Raw genomic sequence first — 15,744 nt, 5'->3', positions numbered from 1 at the left:
GAGCAAAAGATATTATCCCTGAGCAGCAAAAATGGGTAACAAAACTTCTTGGATTTGATTATGAAATAACTTACAAAAAGGGGAAAGAGAATGTTCTTGTAGATGCGCTTTCGCAACTACCCGAGCAAGCTGAAGTTTCGGCCATTTCACTTCCGACCAACGACTTCCTTAAGGATATTAAGATGGAATGGCAGGAAGATTCAGAGACTAGTAAGATTATAAAAAAATTAGAGGAAGCACCAAGTTTCGTAGCTCATTATAATTGGGACTCAAAAGAATTACACTATAAGGGACGCATTGTGCTTATGATAAATTCTACTTGCATCTTCACGAGCAGATTTTGGATAAAGTTATTCCATATGCAGGGTACTAAATTAAAAAGGAGTATGACATATCATCCACAAATCAACGGCCAGACAAAAGTTGTAAATAGGTGCTTGGAGACAGCCCAAAGCCACCCACCAAATATGACTATCCAAGGAGAACTCCAAACCCAGCCAAGTGCCATTATTGATCGACGGATCGTGACTCAACGACGACGACCTACTACTAAAATGCTAATATAGTGGGTGAACCTACCAACGGAAGATGCCCCTTGGGTGAACTATGACGACTTGAAGATCAAATTCCCAAAATTCATGAATCCTCAGCCTCGAGGACAAGGCTGATTTGAAGAGGGTGGGTCTGTTAGGACACTAGCTAGGAGAGTCCTAATTGAGAGGGACATTCATGTAAAACCTACCTAAGTCGACCCCTATTAAAGATGTAAAGAGGCCAGCTAGGGTTAGGAGATTATTTCTTATAGATGAATTAGGAGTTGTAAAGGAATAGGAGTCTTGAGTAGAAGTCCTATTAAGAGTTGGTTAGAAGTATGAGTCTTGAGTACGAGTCCTATTAGGAGTTAGGGTTTAGAAACCCTATAAATAGCCATATATTCCTCCTTTTTTGATAAACAATAGATGAATCTTTTCTGCAGCCTTTGAGCAGCAACTTAGAGGGAGGAACCCCTATAGAGTTCCAAGAAGGTCGATCCCCTAAAGAGATCAACCCCAAGTTTAGAATCTGCAAAGGTTCTAACAGAAATATATTTTTCCCTAGACACTGGATTTTGAAATGGCTGTATTTACAAAATGTACAAGTTTGAACTAGGAGCATTAAATTATTATTAGAGAATACAATTCTGATTTGTTATTGGATTATGTTGGGAGGCAAAGCCAGAATGTGAAGTCAATACATGTCAGCATGAAAACAGTGTATGAGAATGAGCTGATAAAATAAATAGTTGGAAAGACAAACTCCTTGTAGGAGAAGATTTGATCAATGATAATGACAATGAGAACAATTAAGTCCCCATTCAACTTTGGTTAATTATTTACAAGAGACTGCTGGTATGAACAACTTGAGAAAAGTACTCTCTCTCTCTCTCTCTCTCTCTCTCTCTCTCTACTTACCATCAGAAGTTAACAGTTCCACTAGAGAGAAAATAGCCTTTCTATTTTTTACTTTTCTAGCCATAGAGAAGATTAGAGAAACAAGGTAAAGAAATCTTTTCTTTTTCCCTATATAGATAACTAATTTAAATTGCAGGTGCTTAATTACATCCTATCATGAACATGATTTCGACATAAACACATCTGTACAGAGAACCAGCTTCTTCTTTTCCATCATTCTTCTTTATGAGGTGCCAAAACTGCAGCTAATATGCTCTTGAGAAATTAACTGAAGCCGGTCATGCATCATGGATTTTGTTCCATAAGCTGGCAGGCAAAGGCGGTAGAAGCATGTATGTGATGTTGGTAAACACTCTTGGGAATCTGAAGGCGACTTGTATATGTACAGTCTGGAAGCCAAACCACCAAATCCATCCACAGGTAAGTATTTGATGGATGTCCAGAAAAAAAGCAGCACTCTCCGTTGCTCCTCGGACATGCTCTCTACAACCTACAGAAGTTTAATTAATGATTACTGTTTTTCCTTGGAAAATCACATCTAGAAATATATATAATGTGTTAAGGAACTAAAAATTATTCACAAAGAACGTTCAAGCATTCAGCTCTTCATGTCAAACTCGGACTCTAAAATGAGAAAAAGAAAATAAACCCATGATAGGTCACATGGTGCTGGAGGCAGCAACTTGGAAGGGCTATGGAATGGTGCAATTGTTTCAGGGCCATAGAGTAGTACAGTAATAGACAATGGGCACTTACAATATGGAGTTTCAAATTTCTCTTGGGGAATAACGGAAAGAGGATTGGAATCAGGAATTTGCATCTTCTATGGTGGGTCAGGTGACTTGTCATCAAGTAAATAAAATATATTGGGGAAAACAATCGTTCTCTCTGACCAGCTTATCAAACAAGCTATCCGGCATCAGTTGGGCAAGGAAACCTAAATGCAACCTCTGAAGAGACTAGTGATAAGACCCTAAAGTCTTATCGTAGGCTCTGATACCAAATGATAAGACCCTAAAGTCTTATCGTCGAAGAAAGGGGAGAAATGGGGATGATAATGATCGCTTCGAGGGGATCGGCCTCCTTAATCGCTTCGAGGGGATCGGCCCTCCTTGATCGCTTCGAGGGGATCGGCCTTCCTTGATCGCTTCGAGGGGATCGACCTCCTAGGGTTTGTCAAAAGACATAATAATATTTTTCATAGATTACCGAAAAGAAGCAGTTATATCCCTATTTATAGAGTTCCACCTAGAGTCCATCAGGACTTGAACTCTAATAATAAATAAATATTAAATAAACCTTTACTTGACTCTAACTAAACCAAACTGACTCAATAAACAACTGGACTAAACAGACTCAATAAACATTATTCAAAAGCTCAGAAAAAGGATCCTAACAACTAGTCAGGTCAACTTATGGCCCAAATGACTATGCCGAACGAGAACCTACCTGTTCTATGCTTAGATCCATGATGAGTTTAAATATCAAGTATTGCCATGATAAGCACACACCGTACATCACCATTTTTTAAACATTTGGACCTACAGCTGGCTTCTGCAAACTTGGGCTATGTGGCCATATCTCAATTACAATAGTTAATGTAGAATTCTAAAATTCTAATCATTGTTCTAAAAGACCAGGGGCAAAGGCAATTGGTTCACACAGCAAGGAAAGTAACCTTGCTATTATTATATAGAAGCTGTTAGTCAAACAATGATTAGACTAAGCAACATTATACTAGGTTATGCTGATAATATTTCACGCGCACTAATTTACAAACATTCTCAGGGGCAAAGGCAATTGGTTCACACAGCAACGAAAATAAATTTCTATAGTAATTATTATACTAGATTACTAGTCACACGTGCAGCATCACAATCACCATTTTACAAGTGTTGTTTGCAAATGCTTGAAAGGATATTCTGAATGTTGCTATAATATATAGAAGCTGTTAGTCAAACAATTGGATAGAAAACATATTTCTTTAAAAAAAAAAATCAATTCAGAAGTTGACTTAGTAATAAGCAACATTATACTAGGTTATGCTGATAATATTTCACGTGCTCTAATATACCCCTAAATCATCAAAGAAGAATTTGCCATTCATCAAATTGTCTTACCCTGGTATCATGATAGCAAAGTCGAGGAATTCTGTGATCAAGGTTTAAAATATTAATCCAGTGGCAATACCTATCATGATATCATGATAGCAAATTGATGTATCAACAATAAGCATGGGTTGGTGCTGCCTGCACCACAGAGAAAGATGGAGAGAAGAAGGAATGAGGAGAGATGAGTAAGAGGAAGAAGAAGTAGCAGAGTAGGAGGAAGACAGATGAAGAGGAAGATGAGGAGGAAACATAGCGGTAGGAGGAGATGGCAATGATGCGATGGAGAGGAGATGTAAAGGGGAGAGAAAGAGAATGACAAAAGACAGAAAGAAAGAAAAATAAAAGGAAATAACAACATCTATCAAAAAATAAGAATATGGTATACAGGTTCCCACTTAATATAATTAGGTAGCAGTTTGCATACTGTCCAAACCAGTACGGTAAGCTTACAAAAGACAGAAAAAGAGAAATAACAACAACATCTATCAAAAAATAAGAATATGGCACAGGTTCCCACTTAATATAATTAGGTTACAGATTGCATACCGTCCGAACCAGTATGGTAAGCTTACTAGGGTGATCCAGCCTATAAAGAACCAAAGTGGATGAAATTGCTCGATCTGCATCCTAGTTGGCTATCACAGGTATATAACAACCCTTGCCAACCGATAAGCTCAGTATTTTAACCTGCTTGTCACCATGTTTACTCATGGTATAAACCTTCTATATATTGGACTGCCACTATCAAACTATGAACAATCTCTATAAATCTAACCATGCCCCTAAACTTACATCTATGATGGAAAAGTTGGATTCCTCGGGTTCAAGCAATAACAACATATTCAAGTGATACAAATGTAATTTGAACTTCTTTTTCAACCCCATAAAGTTACCTTTATGGCATAGTCATAGGTGATAATTATTTGTATATAAACCCTGAAAAAAACATTTTCTGATCCACTACCATGAAAAACCATATGTAAAGTTAATGTTGACAAAAAAAGATCCAGTAAGCATAAAATTTAGTGTGATTTTATGAACCAAGACTTAGATGTAGTGCTAATACTAAACTGAAGATAAAAAGCAAGAATTTAAGCATCTTCAACACAACTACAAAACCACTTCAATTAAGGACAAAAATAAGATATTAACATAGACAACCAGAAGCGCAGATGGGAGGAAAATGTGCAGTACCACAGTAACAACAATGAAATATCATTTCTGTCTACTGAAAGAGAAAGAAACTAAATTAGAAGTTAAAGTTAGTCAAAAGTTTATACAATTGCCAACTGCACTAGAAAGGTTATCTCCGAGGATGTGGTAAGAGATACTAACATTAGGATAATGACATAAACTCTAGACAAAATAAAAGCATGAACTAAAGCATCATGAGCAGAAAATAGAAGTCATATAAATTTACCTTCCAAAACCAATAGATTTGACGATCTTTGGATTTATAGCCATTATATTCAGTATGTTCTTTCCAGTCCTTCACATTAATGACATTATTACTTCCACCTAGCATTCGATCAAAATCTTCAAGATCCATGCTATCGAAAAAAAACCGCTGGTGCTTTGAATTAGAAAGAATATCACCAAAACCCTGAGTGAAATGAGCAACCTGTTCAGAGATTGATGTAACAAAGCAATGCTTAATCAGGAGGCTGACATACTCCTCCCTGTTCCTGCTATGTACAATAATATCCTTCCCACCAGGGCACAGCTCAACCATCCTCTTTGACCCCATCATATCAATTTCTCTGGCAAATGTTAGCCCTAAGGCATCTGAATCAAGAAGGGCTGCATCCATCTCGAGAATTTGTTTGCAACTCATGTATAAGACTGGATCCGCATCACGCACATCTTCCAAAGAAACAGATCTTCCAGCTAGTTGCAAGAAGAACATACGATCAAACACAACACCAACTTGGACTTTATGCATCAATGCTAGTGCAATCACTCGCCCACTGAAGCTGAAGTATTTGAGGTGCAGAGGATCTACAGAGGATGCTGCATAATATTGACAAACACCACATAAGAAAGCAGGAATTGCAGCAAAAAAGCCAAAAGAAAAAAGATCTTGTCTATGTTGCTTGGAGGACCAAATGAAACAGATGGCCATTGCACAAAGGCTCCTGTTAATATGGGATCTAAGAAGGGTCAATGTATGTAGCCTTAACCTTGCAAATAGAGAGATTGTTTCTGTGACTTTAAGCTTAGAGAACAACGAACAAACAAAATTAAGATAGGAACTGTAGTTTGATATTCAATGAAGTCAGTTTTGGTCTCCTTGTTGACTGGATGGCAAGGAACGACTTGAAACTTCTTTGCTGAGTTTGATGACACATTACGCAATCTAGCAAGGTCAAGTTACTGACTACTTGAAGGGACTCAAACACGACATAACAAGCTGGACCAGTATGCATTGAAGTAACTCAAGCTGAAGTGCGGTATTTTCCCCTGCTGACTCTAGGTTGGATTGGCCAAGCCGAGGTAATGTGCTGCCCAAAAGCTGATTTCTGAGGTGCTATACTATTCTATTCCACAAAACGACTAACATATTCAAATTTTAGGTCCACATCAGATTGTGTGAAGAGAATTAAGTTGAACTTGATGGGTACATGGGTAAAATACAGCTATCTCATCAGGTCAATTCATCACTAATAATATCAAAGCAGAGCTGGTACTCAGTATAGTGAGGAGTTCAAGTAAGAACTACCCGTGAATGGAACTAGAGAGATTGGACTTCATATAAACAATGGACTTTGACGAGGACATCAAGTCTTAAGGAAGGTTGTGATACTCTCAAGTTTAGTTTCAGGGAGGAGAACTAAGTTGACTTACAAGATCTAACTTGGACTTCATGTATTGTAGACAAGGTCACCTGTTCTTTGTATCATTTAAAATAACTTGTTCATTGGTCAATTTTCCTGCAGTATGGTTTGTAACAACTAAAATCTAATTGTCTTCTATATTTTTTCAAAAAAATATATACTAAGTGCATTCAGCTGTGAAGTAATATTCTTTGCATCAAGGTCACAGTAAGATTGCTATAATTTAATCCAAGATATATTTTAGCTTGTAGCATGCATGCAAAGTGCAACATAAGCAAAATGCATACCCAACACTAGCTTATAAAAAAGACATAGTAATTATTTGACTTATAATACAATTTATGAAAATTTCAGATACGTATTCATCTAAATATTCATAAAAATTACTTGGAGGAAAAAAGAAAGGTCTCTGTAACTTAGGGTAACATCAGAATAATGAGCTCACAAAGAAAGGTGAAGAATGTAGAGAGGATGAACTTGCCAGGATTAGGAAAGAATCTTCGATGGTCATGTGGGCATGACAAGAAAAGTGGATTCTGAGGATTGAAAATAGCTTGGCATAACAAACAGAACCACTCTCTGAGAACACCTGGACCTGTGGCCTCCTCATTTTTGAACTCCATAAAAATTGCTCCACGCAATGCAGTAGCATCAACTTGGCCAATATATTGAAAGGACTCAGATAGCAGCTGGAACCTGTCAATGAGCATTTCGTGCAGTTCTTCTTCCTCTTTTCCTTCAGGAAGCATCATCAAAAGTAAATTCCTTCTTGCCTCAAAATCAGTTATGTCTTTATACTTGAGAAACCAGCGAAGCTTCCGATTCCTCTTAGCACATCTGAGAAGTGCATTCAGTGTCCTCCGCCGCTCGAAAAGAAGTGAATGAAGCAACTGCTCGGCGCCCTCAAAAATCTTGGAGAAAACCTTGATCACTGTAAGAACAACAAGTAGCTGTGACCATTTTGGCAACTGAGCCTCGTACCGTGCCTGCCCCCTTTCATCCAGTATGTCCTCCACCTTCTTCAGACACTGGCCAACCTTGTTCAGGAGCTTTATATATAACTCGTATAACAAACCAATGCCATTCTCATACCTTGGACTCCCCAGGATATACAAGTGCTCAGAGATTGGCCTGTCTACACCCTTCCACTCCTGTATTGCCCAACGCATCGCTGTCAAGAAATTGGAGAGATCAGTGAGAACAACCTCCGAATCTAACATGGAGTCAGATGAAAGCGCAGCATCCACCAGACCACTAAGCTCAGTGATAAACAAATGCAGCTCCAGTAGCAAGTGAGTCGACTTCAAATGAACTGAGTTCAAAGGCTCTATGGAAGCCTTTAGAAGCTTAGACAATGTCCTCCGGCACCCAACATAAAGCTGGTCGTTCCTGCCCACGGTGGCTGCGAGCATCCTACAGAAGGTGAACACGATAGGGGCGCACTGCGAGTGCACGTACTCCGGAAGGAAGTCAGGATTGGAGTCGAGGAAAATCCGAATAGCACCTTCGGCTATGGCTCGGTTGTCGGCCAAAGGCGAAAGATACAGTTTTACGAGCTCCGATGGGGCGCCGGCCAGTGAAAAGACTCCGAGGTAGGCCAAAGCTTTATCTTTGTCACCGTCGGAGTCGGCAAGGGTAGTGTTGAGGAAATCCTTCACGAGCTGGGCGACGGTTCGCTGCCGATCGACGGTACAGATGTCGGAGGCTGCGGCGGCATTGAGGAAACAAATAGAGGAAACGAGGTCGTCGACGACCCGCCAAGCCCTGCTCTGACCGGTGCTCCGGAGTCGGCCGGTGAGCTGGAGGGTGGCGTCCTTCTTGACCGCGGAGTGGCGGAGGGTGGACTCGCCGCGCAGCTGGCGACCGCAATAAATCAGCCGCTGCTCGCGGCTGGGGATGCCGGTGACCGATTCGATCCGTTCGATGACGGAATTCACGGTGTCAGTTGGGCGGGCGTGGACCACGAGGCTTCCACGCGACATCAAGCGCACAAAGAAGTGGAGTTCATCGGACGGCGGCGACGGCAGCGATGACGGCGATGGCAGCGACGCAGAGGGGGAGGCGAAGGGAGGTGGCGGGTGGGAAGAAGACAACCGGGTCTTGGACTCTTCGACATCGAAGGCGGCGAGGGCGGGGGTGAGGCAGGGGGAGGGGAAGGAGAAAGGGGGAGAGGAGGGCCTGGCCATCTTCAGGAGGGGGAAGGAGTGATCTTGATCGTCATGGTCGTCGACCTTGCGCTTGAGGTGGTGGTGGTGATCGAAGGGCTGCCGGGGGTGGGAGGCGGCGTCAAATAAGGACATGGGGCGAAGAGGTGGGGAGGCTGCCGATGGGGAGCGAAACCCTAAAATTCCATCGCCATGTATCGACACGACGAAGGCGGCGGAAGTGGGAGAGGAAGGAGAGCTGAGAGGGGTTCCGATCGCGAGACTGATGAAGAGGAAACAGAGCGAGAATTTGGACGGTCGCGTCGGGTGACCTTTTTTGGTCGTCTTAGGGATGGAGGAAGGCAGAGTCAGCCGGGACCCACCGATGGGTCCCACTCAAACGTGTCCCCCTCCGGTTTGCATTGCACGAGGATGGAAGCTTCGTCGTACGAGATCCGACTTGGTCCTCTTCCGCCGCGACTTGATCGAACCGAACTGATCTCGGTCGGACGCAAGTATTATTATTATTAGGTTCAAGTCATAATAATACACTTCAAATTCTTCTCTTCTCTTTTCTTTCATTAATGTTACACACAAATTTTTGGGGTTTATTAAAATATGTGAGATGCAGAGATGAGTAAGAATTTATTAGGATGTGTGAGATGTATAGATGAGAAAGGGCATGGGATAAACTCAATTTTACATAACGAACTTCTCATTATCAAAATCCTTTGGATTAATTACGGCGTCAACCCTTATATTTTAAAACATAACCCTCACTCATCTATTATTATTTTTTTTTATGATTGATAATAAAAAATTAAGTTTTAAAAAGTAGATTAGTATAGATTGATAAATATTTTAGGATTTCTAAAGCTAGTGCCCGATAAGGATAAAAAATCCTAATGCAAGAATGAGTATATATATAAAAGTTTATGTGAGGATAGAAAAAGATATAAAAAATACTTTGGTTATTTTTGGATTTGTTCTAGAGTATTTAGAGAGGACGCTCTATAAGAATTTTAGAGAGAATGAAAAGGAATATATAAATTCTTCAAGATTTATGTGAGAAGGTATACAAAACAAATCATATTTGAGTGAGAATAACTCAAGGGTCTTATATTTATTTCGCATGATAAAAAATTTAATTTTCCATATATTTTTGATAGTTGATCTCTATAATTTATTTTAGTTTTAAAATTATTCTCTACCTCCCCAATAATACAAGATCAAATGTTACCTCAAAGTAACCACGGATTACTAACATTTCTCTATCTAAATTACCGATGTACATCTTAATACCTACCTTTTAATATTCAACTTCTTTAAGAATCATTCATGGAATTCCTCGGCACTCTACGACTATTTTCATCTATTCCCTGTTTAAAAAAGTTAGAAAAATACATATTACCAGCAACCTGGATAAGGATCAATGGGTTTAAACTTTTACTCTAAATGACAAAGTTTCTTTTAAGAATACTTACCACTCAATTGAGAAAGGAGGATCGTATGAAAGAAAGAAGGTAATACGGGGTTTGAATGTTTATCTAAAGTTTAAATTTTTTTCTTTAGAAACTACTTTGTGATCGTTGCCCGCTTTTTGATATCTTTATGAGATCTTTCATTCACAAGTTGACTAATTTCTTATATAATTATTTTAATGACTTCTCAAACACATCTTCGAATGTGGTGTTGTTAGAAAATTTTAGAACTTAGCTAAAATTCATTGAAATGTTGATTCCCTTAGCAACTGGCTTTTTTATATGTACGCTCCTAATTTTTTAAAATCATTCTTACCTCGTAACATCAATGCTATTTTACTATGATTTTGGATAATCATGAATGATTCGTGTTTTCATAACCTTCAGTGCTAAAGCATCAACTCCTTGTAAAAAGATAGTTTCTACCACTAATGGCTTATTCCTTTATGGAAACACTATGGAGGGGATGATTAATATTTTTAATTCAGACTTTTTAATAAAAAATTAATTATTATTCAATAAAGAAAGTGTTTATAGTGCTAAATAATTGATCACCGATAATGTCATGTGTTTGAATATTTGATATGAAGAAATTTAACTTTTTTAACCTTCCTATCTAGGTCATACATCTCCAGAAATAATGATCTAAGGTACTAAGTTTATACCATTGGGATAGTTTACACGTATTTTTAAGTCTGTGCATATTAGAACACTACGAAGCCTTAAGAGAGTGGGATTTAAAAAGACCTTTGAAGATGGCAAGTGCCATTACTTGCAAAGGCCTAACATCATCACAGTAAGCTCCAACAGAAACTATTATTCTTCCATCCATGCGAATCTTTTAAGGGTGAAGCCCAAATTAGATAGATATAAAAGTTCCATCACAATCAACAACATAGTTTAAGTTCATTTGAGTAGCATCTGATGCTACTAGTGAGTAAAAATCTGATTTAATATTACTAGTCGACCCCTCTGGGCTAAGTGTGCATCTGAGTAGCATCAGAGATATTAAGATTTTTCTCTCAATCTCTCTCTCTCATAATCCCCTAATCCATCAATCTAGGTGGTCCTGTGAAAAGATAAAAAGAGAGGAGAAGGATCTAGTTCTCCTTACAGATTGATGTTTCAGATCCGAAGATGAAGTGCTTGTAGATCAGATAAAGTTTATTCTTCTGAACAACAATAAAGGTACGCATCGTAATATTTTTAGATCCAATTTATTTGATTTCAATCTAGGCATAAAAATTTTTCCCATTATAGATAGCATGATTACAGATTTTATGTTAACAATTGGTATCAGAACCAAGTCCTTGAGATCAAATATATTAGATATATTATTTTTGTTTACGATGCCTGAATGATTCATCGGATATTATTGATCTGTTTTTTCTATATGATTTGCTCTATTACTGACTATGAGCAATGTATAATTTTATGTTTCATCGATAAATTTACTGTTTACTATCATCAATGTTATTGAGACAATCATCTCTATTGATCGTTGTTGATGAAGGGTCATGTACCATGCCGCAGTCGCGCATCACAGTCGTGCGTGGGCAGAGGTTCGCTTGTGAGCGGTGGCAGCACCACGGGCATCCCGTACCGCCTGTGAACACGGTGACTGCGGAAGGCGACGGCTGCACCCCGTGTGAAGGCATCGACTGCCCTCACGCATAATGGTGGCGCCCGTAGAAGGCAACTGCGGAAGGGCGGTGGTTGTAGATGGTGGCAGTCGCTGCCCCCGTGGACAAAGGGTAGTGGCTGTAGATGGTGGCAGCCGCTGCCCCCATGGACAAGCGCAGGCGGGAACCGCGATAGCCGAGCACATGTAGTAGTAGCGATCGCGCGCGGGCACGGGCGGTACAAGCAGTGCCGCGAAGTGGCAATCGCGCACCAGCGGTGGCCACACGCTAGCAGCAGCCACGCGTGGGCAGGAACCGCCACAGCGGTCGCTCGTGAGCAGAGGTAGCCCCCATGGTAGCAACGACCACATGCGGGCAAGTACCGCCGCAGCGGTCGTGCACTATCAATAGCCGCGGCCAGCCATGCGCATCGTCCGCAAGCAGGAAAGGCCGCAACGGCCACGCGCAAGCAACGGCAGCACCGCACATAGCGCTGTAGTGGTCGCGCGCGAGCAACGGCAACGCCGCACGCGCAGGCGCGGCAAGACAGATTAGGGTTTTCTTGGCATAATTATAGTTTTGACCTCGAGGCTAGGGTTTTGCAAATTTATAGTTCTGCCGTTTGCAAATTTCGTAATTCTAGTTTATGTTCCGTCAACATATTTATAATTTTACCCTCGAGTCTAATTTCTACCAAATTATAGTTCTGCCATTCATAAATTGCATATTTTCGATTTATCCTATCAAATATTTATAGTTTTATCATTATAAAATTGATAAATTTAGTTTATATTCTCAATTGTAAAATTAATAAATATGATTTATTATAATTATGATTGAATTTAATCATGATTATATTTTGGTTATTTGATTGGATTTAATTTTTAATAAAAAACTATAAATTATGGTTTACTTTATAGTTTTCTCATATGAATTATTGATTATACATGTGATAAATAAAATCTAATTATTTTTCTTAGATATTTATTTAGTTATTCACATGTATATATTTGAAATTATGAAATAATGTTTACCTTTCACATGAAGGCATGATTTATATGTTATCATGATTATCATATGAGTTTTCTTTTGTTGATTAATGTTTAATAATTATTATGATTATTATTTTATTATTAAATTGCTTAGTATTAATGCTTAATAATTATTATGGTTGTTATTTTATTATTAAATTGCTTAGCGTTAATGTTCAATAATTATTATGGTTGTTATTCTATTATTGAACTGCTTAGCATAAATTAAAGAAATTTGATGAATATTATTTGTAATTCATCTCCTTAAGTTTTATCTGACTTGTAGTTGCCAAAGTAGCCTTGGATGATAAACTTTTGTGATATGAATTATAATAAAGGTCTTATCATTTATAGGTCATTTTAGATTGTATTTTATATTTTTGTATTGGTCCTACAGCCACCAAAGTGACCTGGACCGATAATTTATAAAATACATTATGAAATTAGTCCTAAATGATATTAAATAAAAATAATATTCACAATGGCAGTATGAATCAGGATAAAGAAATTTAGTGAATATTATTTATAATTTATCTTCCTAAGTTTTATCTGACCGGTAGCTACCAAAGTAGCTTGGGAGGATAGGCTTATGGGATATGAATTACAATAAAGTTCATGTCATTCATGAGATATTTTAGATTATATTTTATCTTTTTATATTGGTTTTGCAGCCACCAAAATGACTTGGACCAATAATCTATAAAATACATTATGGAATTCATCCTAAATAACATTAAATAAAATAATATTCACGATGGCACATATAATTATGAGATTTAGATAATCCCAAAGGAAAATCTATTTCAAATAATTATGTGATGGGGTAGGATGATATTGTTTTGGATATTCTTGCAGTTTAGGGTTGTATACCTAAAGGTAACAATACTATTCCATAAGGATGATATTAGTCCTCCATAAGTGATCTTGAGTGAACACTAGATATGTCAATATTTCAAATTATGAAATAATGTTTACCTTTCACTGATACCATCCTTATGGAATTTATGTAAATTCCATAAGGATGGTATCAGTGAAAGCATTAATGTTATATTATTATAGTGGTACTTCCTTTATTGTATTTCTGTAAATGTCCCTATACTTTCTGAAATAAATGGCTTGAGCATATATTGTATTGAGTGAGTGAGACCTTGATCGGATTAATTGAACATAACATAATCTTAATTATTGAAAGTTCTATGAAATAAATAATTGAGATGATTAAGAAAGGTATGAAAGACTCAATTTTATGATACTTAGACTTCAGTACAATTTACAACTAGCGTACGAGAATATCTAAGGATCAATTTAAATTTTCTGATAAGTCATTAGTTGACATTTTAAAATAATAGTATTTGAGAAATTTAAGATTATATCCTCAAAATAAATGATAAAGCTGTAAGCTCAAGACTCATAATATTTTGAGTATTACTCAAAGAGTAGGTAACACTAAAATAAGGATGAAGCGTAAGTCCACTTGAGTTTATAATTACTATATAAACTCATAAAAGAATATCTTCATAATAAAGTGTTAATTTTGTAGCAAATAAAGTTATATGAAGAAGAAATATACTATAAGATTTGATTTGAAATGAAAAAGGTATAAATATAATCTTTATATGGTTTAAATCAAATATTACATATATTATTGATGGATTAATTTGATGCTTCAACATATGTTACCAATAATAGATATTCATTAAAATAAAAAGAAAATGAAGAGGGATAATGTTAGGATCGGAGTGGCACTAAGAGGGGGGGTGAATTAGTGCAGCAGATTAATACTTGTAAGTTTAAAAACGAATTCGTAAATACGAGGAGATTTCGTTTCGATAGTAACTTGAGTAGATGAAAACCGAAAGCTAGCAGTAGTATAAATAACACTTTCAGGAAAGTAATAACTCACACATTCAAGGAACACACCAATTTAAAGTGGTTCGGTCAAAATGACCTACATCCACTTGCGAAGCCTTCTTTGAAGAGGCTCCCAACTTCCACTAGCAAATCACTTTGAAGGGAAGGACAAATACCCCTCTTAAAACCTTTTACAGTGGTTTACGCTCTTATAAATTTTCAATGAAAAAGAAGGAGGCGAACACTCAAGCAATTGAAAATAAGACTTGCTAAAGACTTTGCTAAGGCTTTATCTCAATCTTTAACTTCTCAAAGGTTGTTTCTACTAAGAATTGAGGGGTATTTATAGGCCCTAAGAGGATTCAAATTTGGGCTCTAAATTTTGAATTCTCTTGGGTTCCCGATGTTGGCGGTGCCACTGCCTCTAAGTGGCGGTGCCACCACCTGTCAATGTTTGCCACTGATAGTGTACTGGCAGTGCCACCGCCCAGTCCGGCGGTACCACCGCCCGATCCTCGGGTTCTGGGCGGTGCCATCACCGAGTCCGACGGTTCCACCGCCCAGTCCTACGGGTCACTAGATGGGCTTCAAATCTGGCCCAAACTAGGTAATATCAGGCCTAGTTGGCCCCTAACCAGGATATAGGATTATCCCTTAATCTTAACCCTAATTACATACAAACTACGCAACTGAAAACATTATCCTAAGCAAGTTTTCAACCGGCAAACGTCGAGTCTCCTTCCGGCGAGCTTTCCGGCGATCTTCCGGTGGACTTCCGATACACCCTCGGATTTCTTTCGGTGGACTCCTAGTAGGCTCCCGATCTTATGGCGAGTTCAGTAAGTAGTCGAGCCTTCTCGGTGGTCTCCGCGAACCTCCGGCGATCTCTTCGGCGGACTTCCGAAAACTCCGACAAGTCCCCGATTTCTTCTCGGTTGGTTCCGGCTGCATCTCCGACGAATCTTCGGACTCTCGAACACCCATCAAACTTGAGTCCAGTAGACTTGCTTTATGTCTTCAAGCTATCGTAGTTAATCCTACACACTTAAAACAAAACTTCGATCGAGACAATTAATCCTAAGCAATTAATCAAGTTGTCCGGCATGTCATTAGTCTCTCGACGCTTCGTCCGATTCTTCGGCACATCGTCCTCTTTTGCAGCCTATTGCCCTATTGGATAGTTGACTCCATAACTTCGATATCTTTGGCATAATCTCTG

At 38.5% G+C, this 15,744-nt stretch overlaps 1 protein-coding gene across 1 annotated transcript; it reads right to left on the bottom strand.

Moving 5' to 3' along the window:
* Positions 1-1,537: 1,537 nt before the first annotated feature.
* Positions 1,538-8,844, bottom strand: LOC135607496 (E3 ubiquitin-protein ligase UPL5-like). Its single transcript, XM_065099378.1, has 3 exons — positions 6,878-8,844; positions 4,983-5,572; positions 1,538-1,941 (listed from the first exon to the last, which is right to left on the bottom strand). Exons 1-3 carry the CDS (start codon positions 8,694-8,696, stop codon positions 1,675-1,677), a joined length of 2,676 nt encoding a protein of 891 aa, XP_064955450.1. The 5' UTR covers positions 8,697-8,844; the 3' UTR covers positions 1,538-1,674.
* Between the last annotated feature and the right edge of the window lie 6,900 nt (positions 8,845-15,744).

The sequence above is a fragment of the Musa acuminata genome, chromosome BXJ2-3 (assembly GCF_036884655.1).
Source record: "Musa acuminata AAA Group cultivar baxijiao chromosome BXJ2-3, Cavendish_Baxijiao_AAA, whole genome shotgun sequence".
Classification (NCBI taxonomy): Eukaryota; Viridiplantae; Streptophyta; class Magnoliopsida; order Zingiberales; family Musaceae; genus Musa; species Musa acuminata.
This window is presented reverse-complemented; position numbering and strand designations above follow the sequence as displayed.